Source organism: Branchiostoma floridae, chromosome 5 (genome assembly GCF_000003815.2).
Source record: "Branchiostoma floridae strain S238N-H82 chromosome 5, Bfl_VNyyK, whole genome shotgun sequence".
Lineage (NCBI taxonomy): Eukaryota > Metazoa > Chordata > Leptocardii > Amphioxiformes > Branchiostomatidae > Branchiostoma > Branchiostoma floridae.
In genome coordinates this window covers 21,356,018-21,366,642 of record NC_049983.1, presented here as the reverse complement: position 1 = coordinate 21,366,642, position 10,625 = coordinate 21,356,018, and the positions used below count along the sequence as shown (strand labels likewise).

At 40.0% G+C, this 10,625-nt stretch overlaps 3 protein-coding genes across 3 annotated transcripts in view; 2 read left to right on the top strand and 1 right to left on the bottom strand.

The window, feature by feature from the left end:
- Positions 1-10,625, top strand: part of LOC118416498 (plexin-A4-like) — a gene marked incomplete at its 3' end in the record, with an annotated part of 145,017 nt that overhangs the window by 21,080 nt on the left and 113,312 nt on the right.
- LOC118416502 lies at positions 7,250-10,531 on the bottom strand. Its single transcript, XM_035821624.1, has 5 exons — positions 9,793-10,531; positions 9,163-9,236; positions 8,821-8,927; positions 8,250-8,359; positions 7,250-7,780 (listed from the first exon to the last, which is right to left on the bottom strand). The coding sequence occupies exons 1-5, from the start codon at positions 10,051-10,053 to the stop codon at positions 7,412-7,414; spliced, it is 921 nt and encodes a 306-aa protein (XP_035677517.1). The 5' UTR covers positions 10,054-10,531; the 3' UTR covers positions 7,250-7,411.
- LOC118416503 overlaps positions 10,592-10,625 on the top strand; it is a 1,371-nt gene continuing 1,337 nt past the window's right edge. The window contains exon 1 of the mRNA XM_035821625.1: positions 10,592-10,623. The gene's annotated coding sequence lies outside the window, so the exon portion shown is untranslated. The remainder of the gene's footprint in view (positions 10,624-10,625) is intronic.

Sequence of the window (10,625 nt, the reverse complement as noted above, 5' to 3'; positions counted from 1 at the left end):
CCAGTACGCTGCTAGAATTTTTAGGGGTAGCAATGTAAGGAGACGTCACTGTCGTGTGTTACCATCTAAATAACGTCCTGATTTACCTATCTCTTGGCACAATAAAATGACAACGAATATGAGAGGCTGGTATGAAGACTTTATGCCCATTATTATTCTTAACAGCTTTTCACATGCAGTGGCACTGGCCCACATTGTCTACTCTGACTACTCTCTGCTTGGAAGTTGGAGACTATACTCTACCCTGGCTGTCTCCTTCCTTATCACCCCTCTAGCAACATTTAGATGGAATAGTCTTGTTGTGGAGCCTATTCTTCAAGGCCCAAAGGAAGAAGTCAAGGTTGCAGCATTTTTAACAGGGTTGAAGTGACCACGCAATGCTTTGATGTTTCAGCACAGGCGTGTAGGTGTACCTATTGATATGCAGATGACTTGTTAAAGTTGCCCACTTTCTACTATTTACAGCAAACTTATGATATCACTGGAACAAGCATTACATGGAAGGCTTTTTTCAGCATAGATATGAATAAGTTGCTGTTAATTGAGGTTCCGTTCCTGTTGATTTTGTCAGTTTAGATTGTGCCATGTTTGTTGACTCCTTACAATAACAGCATTTCAGAAAGATTTTGACACTAGGTCTTTAATTAAGTTTAATTTTTTTTACATTCGTACTCACAAAGGTTTCCATGTAGGTCAGAAGCAGGTATCCAAAGCATATTTCAAGAAGAAGAACCTTAGATCCTGAACCCCCTCCAGGTTTCTCACGCCCCCTGCTGGGTACTTCCCACCTGCTAATTACGCCAACAAAGGAAGCTATTGTATGTTGTAATCACCAAAGATTATATGATTTCCTTTTGCCCCACCTGTCAGTTATTGTCTGTGGTAATTCAGGTGTATCTTAAGGTAAGTTGTTTACCATTACTGGTACTTTCTTTCTTTTCTGTAATGCCTTTTGCTGAGGTCTAGCATCATTTCTGTATAGCCTTGCCTTGAACCTTGAAAAATACACTGCTTTGAAGGGTATTTGAGTTCACAGAATGATTTTAGTAACATTATGACCATCATTTTGACAAAGAAAATGATAGACAGATATAATTTTACACTATTGTGACTGCACTATCCTTAGGGCTAAATCATCTTCCCATGTTGCCTGAGATACACACACATAAGAGGTTAGCAAAAGTCACTTTAAGTTATCAGTGAAAACCACCTTGCGTCCTCTTGGTGAGTTTTGAGAGTCATGATCACAAATATATTGAATTGTTTGGTTGGAACATTACTTTTTATATATAACAGTTACTGTGTTAGCTCACAGATCTTTCTGGGCTGGCAAATGTAATTCTGCACAGTTCAGCTTGCCTTGAGCAAGCATTGCATATTCACTTAGACCTTCACATTGACATGGGAATATATAAAAGGTTTTGAAAACAAGGTAAGAGAAACAACTGCTTGCTGTAGATTCTACCAAGGCCACAGCAAATTGGTGAATATTTTCATGATGTTTTTCTCTCAAGGCTAGTAGAATTGTGATGGTATCATTTTGAAAGGTGAGATAGTCACAAAGCAGGTGTTATCACTTTCCTCAGCTATATTGAGGAGAGGCTTGATCTGTACTTTGGAGGAGAAAGTGCAGCAGCAGTTTGTGACAGGCTGCTGATTTTGATGAGCGATAGTTATGCAAGGAGAGAATCGATGCTGAGGCAATCATGATCCCAGTTGAAGCCGTGGAGCCAGGTCACTGTGAGGTGAATAACAATGTCCTGGTTGGGATGTTTTTCTGGAAGACTTTTCTCCACACTATAGTATATATGGATGTATTTCACACTAATCACAGCCCCACCAAAGATGGTGTTTGGGCTATGTTAGTAAAGCAGAAAGTATGTTGTTCATCGAGAGAAAGAGTAGTTGGTAGAACAACAGAGGATTACTGTCCTGTTTGGTAGGGCTAGAAGTTGAAATAAATAAGTCTCACAGGTGTGCTAGGACGAGTATAGCTCGCAGAAAAGAGGAGGGGGAGAATAATGACTTCTCAGATGTGAAGAAATTAGGATAATAGGCACCTGTCTGCCCCCATTTTCCACCTAGTGATGTGGATAATGACCTCTGGAGCTACAGGGGTCACAAGGTGCCTTGTTCAGCAGGGGTGCGGAGGGGAAAAAAGGATAAAAAAGTCATCCCACCAAGGTTAATTGTTATAATGACTTATCCTGCAGGGATTGAGAAGCTGACCTCTGACACCTCTGGCCTATTGTTGGATTTATTGGATGAAGCTGTTCTTGTGCTTATATCCTGTAAACTTTTGTGTATTTGCTTCGACCAAAAGAAGGGTACAAGAGGTCAGAGTTTATGACACCCTTGCCCTGAATCATCGCCCTTTTCTTAGAGGAACCACTTGTGAAGTTTAGTTTTTTTTAATGGAAGATTGATATCAGACTGCAGCTCAGGATCAATCCTGTGCTATTTTACATGCATGCAAGAGCCTGTACTGCTTGGTAGTACCTGCCATGTGTAATGTCAAATGCTTCAGCAGTAACAATTCGGTAATGAAACATGACTGCTTTATGTGCTATGTTATGGTCCAAAAACTTTTCACATATTGATTTTGTGAATGTGAGTAAACTGTGGATTTTTAATTTGAATGCATCTATAACTGCTCAATACAATTATCGTATGACTGCAATTTGGCGGTGGTTTATTAATCTTCATAATTTTAGAGATTATTGTATTTCTGCAGCTAGATGGGTGACATTGGCAGTAAATGTCATACCAGGAAAAGTGATTAACGTGCGGTACCTTGTATAAGTCACTGATGGTTGTCACATTTGATTTGATGTAGCGACAAGAAAGATAGATAGATGGTTAAAGTCAGAAATGTAACTGAGTTGATGGTTTGTCTGATAGCTATGGAGATGGAGATATACAAAGATAAGATATGTATGCCAGTAATATATAGATATTTATATTTTTTAGTCTATAGCAGGTTTATTGCCTAAAGAAGTGTTGTGTTGACATAATAGAAGACTTTATTGAAATTGACAAGGAAGTCCCAACATGTTCTGACTACCCCTCCACCTTTCATATGGAACAGTCCTTGGAAAATGTACATCATGCGCCAGCAGTCCAGAAACAGCAAACATCAATTTCAATAAAAGCTTGGCCACCCAAACTGCCAACAACAGTAGTAGTTATTCTTTAGTCTAGTCAAGCACTGTAAGCTATGAGGAAATCTATTGAATATGCTGTAGTCAGGTGTGTGAATTATTGGTGAGGGCAGGCCTGTGTGAAAGCCAAGTCTATGTGCTGTATTCCAGGCATGCCCACTGCAGTAGTAGGATTACAGTAATCCCCTGAGGAAGGGGCACAAGCAGCAGCTGGGAGATTCCAACCTGCTGCTGCTGTGCAGGTAATGTTGGGAGGAGGCTGAAGTGTTCTCAGGTCATGGTTCCATCTCTCAGGTAACATTGGGTAAAGAGGTGCCTTTGGCATATACTAGGTAAGTGTAGGCAGAGTACAAGAAATCTGCAGCAATATATGGGAGAGGTGAATTTGTTCTTGGGTTATTGCCGCATTATCTTGATCTCTATGATCTCTATCAGATGTTTCACTTGAAATAAGGTATTTTACCCTTAGCAGGCTTAGCCTGATTAAATCGCCCTTATAGCGGCCCACCAAACATCCATCGTCGGGGGGCCAGTTACAGCCCGCAACAGTGGAATTTGCATACACAGACTACCATAGGCCCTTCTACAAGAAAGAATGATGAAGCTGACAAAATATGTTTATTGGTTATCCTTAATTTCCATTTTATGGTATATCTGCAATGCAAGCATTTAAGGAATAATAGAATCTTATCACATTATGGTTAATTGATTGTCCAAATTGTAGCACAATTTTGGTTCACAGTGTTACTTGTAACACAAGATGGTAGTTTGTTGACACTGTCATTGCCTCATTTACCATTCTTAATTGTCCTTAGTCAGTATCATACTTGTAGTTACTTTATAGACCATCACAATTTGGATTTCCAGAAATGAGTGCAGATGCCAACTTGCATGCAGTGGTATGTTGTCTATGCTGCAGAGTACTGTGGGAATGGACAGGCACTGGAACTAAAGGGGAATGAGAAAGAGCAGAACAGGGGCAAGTCTGGTAATGATCAGGCTTCTGGTAATCTGGTCCTTTTATAGCCAGGATGTTCCAGTGATGAATGGAGTGTATATTTCCCTGGACTGAGTACAGTTTAGACTGATGGACTGATCTGGGGTAAAATGTCCCCAGAGAAGTCACTGTTGTCTTGCGCTTGATTTGTGTGACTTGCCAACATAGGAAAGTTTCTTCCTAGCCTGGGCCTTGCCAGTATGCACTGCTTGTAAATTTTTAACTTTTCCCCAAAATTTTTTGTGAAAATAACAGTAATGAACCATAATATTACTGTATACAACTAATCTAAGAAAAGAAAAAATTAAGAAAAGGTTATTTAAGAAAAGAGAAGCATTCAATGAATAATATATTGCGTTAAATTGAGACATTCACAAGTAGGGAAGTAAAAAGTAATACGTCATGTATTTACAAAATAACCTTGAAAAATATTTATGTTCATGATATTTGCTGGACTGTCCCCTTCCCTGTTGGCCTTTAAATGTTCTGTCTTGAAAAGACCACCAGCAATTTCTGCACCCTTTAAGAACTCATAAACCTCTCAAACTAGATTAGCCTGGTTGCAATGCGTTGCCATAAAAATTGATATTATCTCCCAGCTATATGCCAGAGCCTCACAGCAATGTTGTTATCTAAAGAACATAGAGATTTCTGCCTGAAGATAGCCTTTTAACCATTAGACCATTTGAAATTGGAAGGGAGGTTTAGAGATTGCCAATAGGATAGGATATGCAATACAGGGGTGGACGTTGATGGGGACACACAGGCCCTGTGATGTGGTTGGGTTGACCTAGTATTCCATTCATGTAACCCAGTTGCTGTGTAATTGGCTGTGGGAAGACCTGACAAGTATGGAATGCCAGTCGCATGATATATTGGTGGTGTGGTGATATATGGTACTGTGTAGTGGGATGGTAAGGACTGGTCTACCCAAACAAAGTAGGGAGGCAATTGCTGCACGATGGAAAAAAATCCAACTCATCAAATTTTCAACAATCATTTCAATTTTGGTAGGTAGTAAAATACAGGTTGTGTGGAAGTTCTGGAATGTAGTGTTCAAATATGGTCATAATGCAAATCTTCTACAATCTGTCAAAAAATTATATAATCACGGTGCTAACTGCTGAGAAGATGTTTAACTCTGATATGAACAGTTTATTCCTTTTTATGAAGGGACACTAAAAAATCATACTTGCAATACAAAATTATTTTACTTATCTATCTCTTCACTCAAATTTAACGATGAATGCCTCTTTCAAAGAAAATCAAGTAAGTTATGAAATTGTCAATGTTAAACTACTACCATTTTCTACCTCATGATCTTATAATTTCCTTTTGTTATTGATGTGCTTCCAGACAGCAAAATCTAGATAAACACAGCAACCCCCATAGCAACGATTGAAGAATAGCTTAACTTGTTATCTACACAACTCAAGAGGACTGATAAGTAAGCCAGGATAAGGGTACAGGAGATGATAGAAGCTAATCTCGAACCAGATCCACGGTGCGTTATGTATAGTATCAAACTCCCCATCTCGAACCAGATCCACGGTGCGTTATGTATAGTATCAAACTCCCCATCTCGAACCAGATCCACGGTGCGTTATGTATAGTATCAAACTCCCCATCTCGAACCAGATCCACGGTGCGTTATGTATAGTATCAAACTCCCCACACTCCGGTGCCCGTTTGACTCCCTTAGCCGGCTAGGCACCGTAGGATCTGCTTGGAGATTAGATGGAAGCCATTTCTGGGAATTGGTTACCACTGTTGTATAAACTATTCATGACTTCTCCATGCATTAGTAACCATAATGGTTGCTCCTAATAACTTCCAATGTAGTCCTAAGGAGTGTAAGTGCTGTAGTTGGGGCCATTATGCGGACAGGTTATACGATAAGATTGCCCACAAGCTTTTTATCACAATATCATCTTCAGTCTAGTGAAGTAGGCTGATTGATCATAAAGCCATGATGGTGATTACATGTAGCCTACTTGGCTTTTAGAACTCAAGAAAATGCAGTGCAGTATATGCAAGGAGGAATCATTTGCTTACATGTTTGGTATACTGCGATTCCTGATTTTTTCACTGTACTTTTATGTTCACGGTTTTCACTGTGACGTCTGTAACGTGAACTTATCATTACAGATAACAAATAATTCACAGACTTCACTGCATGAAAACTGCTCTTTAAGCACTCTTAAAGTGTGCTTAAGGGTACCGTATTGGCATTCTTTAAGTTACATTACGTCATGTTTACGCATTCGGAAATATTATATTTAAGCTATGATTACGTGCGTCCGTAAAGGACACGTTGTGGCACACATTTAAGCAACTTTTAAGTATCGTAAACTATGCTTAAATTCGTACGTTTACACAGCGTTTAAGCACCGTAAATGCTGCTTAAATTGAGTGTCATACGTCGACTTAAATAGTCCGTAAAGAGCACGTAGTGGCACACATTTAAGCAACTTTTAAGTACTTTAAACTAAGCTTAAATCCAAATGTTTAAACATTGTTTAAGCACCGTAAATGTATCTTAAATCGTATATTTTTTTGCCTTACGTCTGGTTTAAGTAGGTTTTAAGTATTTTAATATAGTCTTAAATATTTTATTTAAGCTGCTTTTAAGAATCGTAATGCTCCTTAAATATTGTGTGTTGAATAGTATTATATGCCGTGTAACCGTGTATGCTGCAGCAGGCATACATCAATGTAAGAATGCTATCGACTTAACCTGAAATATTGACAAACAGTCCACAATATCAAGTCAACATTCTTTTTATTCTATTCTCAGAGTTCCATATACAGTCAAGGCAATCACATTGAAAACCAGCATGTTGTTGTATCAGATTATCTTAAACCGATTAAAAACATAGCTCATTTATGAATGTCAAAAAACGATATTGAATTCGATAACAATGAGATATTTCCGACTTACAGGCGGTTCGGGTGACATTAATTACTCTTCTTCAGTTTTACAAGGGTTGATTAACTGGTAGAATAAACAAGTAAACATACCTGGAAAAACCGGTTGAACATGTAAAAAACACTAACTCACAGGGGCTGTAATTACTAGTAGTAAATTGTGTTTACATAGTATAAAGGACAAACAAATGTTGACATTAATTACTCAAATTGGTTGTTGCAAACGACTATTCTGTGGCTACAAACTTGACTTTGAAAACTCTTTGAGAAAAAAACTGCTACACTAAACTTATCAAACAAAATCTCCTCCTAATTGTCTGTCGTCCTACTCGCTATCCAACTCCAGTCTCAGCTCGCTAACGTCAGTTGCTGGTGCTCTGCCGTTCTGATACCTTTTGCTGATCGCCCACTCCGGGGTCCCCTCTGGTACTTTTCTGTCCGAAAGCTCACGAGAAGGGATTCGAGGAGAGCCCCGAAGTGGCACGACAGCGTCCAGCGACTCCTTGATTTTGGTCATCTTTCCTGACTCCCAGGCCAGCTTTCTGACCTTGAAGGTTTTCGGCCCCTCCACTTCACTGTCGGAAGACTCCGACGACATGAAGTCTTTGTGGAGAGTCTCCTCCGCCCGTCTCCTAGACTTCTCTGACCAGCTGTCCCGTGCCAGGTTGTACGCCTTTCGTCGTCTCGCCAGTTTCTGAAATGAGATATGAGCCTGATGTCAAACATTTCTCCATGGTGAAGTATATACTATATAGCTAACTATCAATTGTCACTTGGTTGCAATACGATGGCTAAAATGTGCTTTTTGGTGTAAGAATAATAAAAATGTTATGCATACAAATTGGTATATATTCCTGTGGTATGGAAAGAATAATAAAAATGTTATGCATACAAATTGGTATATATTCCTGTGGTATTGAGTGAAATACTATTAAACAATGCAATAGATAAGAGCCGTGCTTCAAGAGACAATCTCCCATATATTATAAGTATTTTTTTCCTTGATATAAAGAAATACCGGCTCTCAGTAACATTGGGGCGTTATTTTCCTGGATTGAAAAGTTGAGGAGAACGAGTCACAAAACTTCAGAATCACGACTTCATATGTTAACTTTTAATCCTACAGGTATTGCGCTTTGACATTACATGTGTATAAGACTAACCTGTTGCTGCCTCCCGTTTCTTTTGACCGAGTGTCGGTGCTCCGCATACGTCCCCTTCTGGGCCCGCACCTGGTCATCCCTCTTGGATCTATAGTACCTCTTGGCAGCATCTAGAATGAAGGAAAATGAACTTAAAACTTGCAGGCAAATCGGTTTCTACAACTGGATAAGATATGGAGATTAATTCCGGACATGAATTTACATTGAGGGCCAATACTGCTATACATGAGATGTCACTGGGAAAACCGGTTTTACCTGAGTCAACAAGACTTAGTCGTCACATATGCAAATGTGTTTGAATAGTTAATATAGGTTCTAAGGTAACGCCATAGAAACTAAGATTAGTAAAAGTATCGTTGACACCGTGAAGTTTCTGCTTACTGGCCGTAGAGATTTAAAAGTCAGTGCTATTTGCACAATACATGCGATTTAGTGCTCCAACCCTGCTGCAGTATAACCGTAGTTGCATCTTGCACTGAATTTACAGTTTAAAAAAAAGATATTTAGGGAGAAATCAGAGCTTGCTTCTTCAAACGATTAATCTTACATACTTGGTGTGTAATTTACTTACCCTTCAGTTCGGCTGATGAAAAAGGACACTTCTCAGGCCCTCCATGCTCTTTCATCACCTCGTCTCTCAAGATCTTCACAATGTGCTGGTTGGCTGCTGAGTCCATACTATGCCAAAAAATGAATAAATTATGTTATCAATCTACAAGTACTAGAGGAATTCGTTTCAGGATTATCAAATTATCAAACAGGATGTTATCATAGGGTTTCTTTCATGGTCATTACTGACGGAAGGGAGTCATATAAACATAGTGAACATGTTAAACGGTACATCTGGTACTATTATTATGTCTTGACAATGCCATGGCAAGAGAAACGTCTTATTAAATAGGAGTTGCTATACCGTTCAGTAAGCCGAAAGCCCTGAAAGTCTCCTTCGCCTTCTTCCATCGCCCGGTACACCTTGCGCACGGCATCCTGTAAAACATTTTAAACAAATGTATTAGCTGTCTTTGCGCGCAAGTTTGTAACACTCGCATGGGAAAATTCCTTCAAACAGTCATTGGGGAATACGTCTAATTTGGCTGTTGCTTTTGTTTTAGTGATCGAGAAATTGAGTTAGAAAGATAGAAGGGACATTGATATGTCAATTACTACAAGTGTATGGCTGGCGGTCTAATAAGCTCGCACGCTAGCCTGGGGAGCTGTTTTCATCGGTCCGTTTCTTGTTAAAAACCTGCTAGTATGCGTGCTAGGTATCTACATAAGTGGCCAGCATTATACAGATACAAGCGCTAAAATGTGTTTGACCAACTACCTGAATAATGCTACGGTCACATTATTGAAAAAAAAGACTCAACGGCACTTTACGGGCACTTTTGGGGAACCCCTTTTTTCAGTTGTTCGGGTGTGAGCCATACATGGCCCCGTGTGACGCCCCGTGGCTAACGGGCATTTGGGGTTGGGGTTACACCCCATACGGGAAACGATACAAATATGACCAAAATGACAAAACTCAAAATAAATCACCTACCCTGCAAGTGGATGGAATAGAGGATTTCCTCCGAACCCTGCGGCGTTGGCGAGCGTGCCCTGGCGACGGGCTGTCCTCTCGGATGTCCCGCGGCGGTTCTTGATTAGCCTGCCGGCGTTCCTGCTCCTGGAGCTGTGCCTTCAGTGCCTGCAGTTCTGTGGTTTGAGACTCAAACTTCCTAACCATATCCTGAAGGATGATGGCAAGGTTCTCGCTGTCTCCTCGTTCCATGGGGTTGTCAGTACGAGAAATCGCGGACATTTTGTAAAACGGTGAAAATGTTAACGTTGCACACTCTAGAATCGTCAGACTTAGAATGACGCTAGGTGTTCAGTTCAAAAATTCAAAACTTGCATCATCAACGATGATTGGCCATCGTCATAAGGAAACTGCATGTGATTGGCTTATTTCTTATCAAAATTTACATGTCCGATAGACACAATGATATGTGAATTGTCGGGCACACCTTTTGTAAATCGGCGTGGGTGCCAAGACCAGTCATTGTTACCTGGCGTGGGATCGTCCTGCCATGCCACCACAAAACAATAACAAACACAACAGTTCACTCAAGATATTCATGAAATGTCAGACGTTTTTTTGCAAAGTATAGACATACTGATTGCCTGGCGGACATTTCGTTGAAATATAATGCACCGATTTCCATCAAAATTGCCCCCCAACAGTCATCACCTGCTTCTTTTAGAAAGACTTGAAATGTTGTCTTTAAACAGTTTCCTATTGTACGAAAACGAGTCACACAGCCAATGAACATTTTGGTGGCATTCGGTAGAAGTTTTCACAGAAGTTGCACGGGCTGGACATGTACTCCAGGT

Coding starts and splice junctions, on each gene's coding strand:
- LOC118416502 (XM_035821624.1), bottom strand. CDS start 10,053: ATGTCCGCGATTTCTCGTACTGACAACCCCATGGAACGAGGAGACAGC. Junction 9,237..9,792: donor CTATTCCATCCACTTGCAGG/GTAGGTGATTTA, acceptor AATGTTTTACAG/GATGCCGTGCGCAAGGTGTA. Junction 8,928..9,162: donor GGCTTTCGGCTTACTGAACG/GTATAGCAACTC, acceptor TTTTTGGCATAG/TATGGACTCAGCAGCCAACC.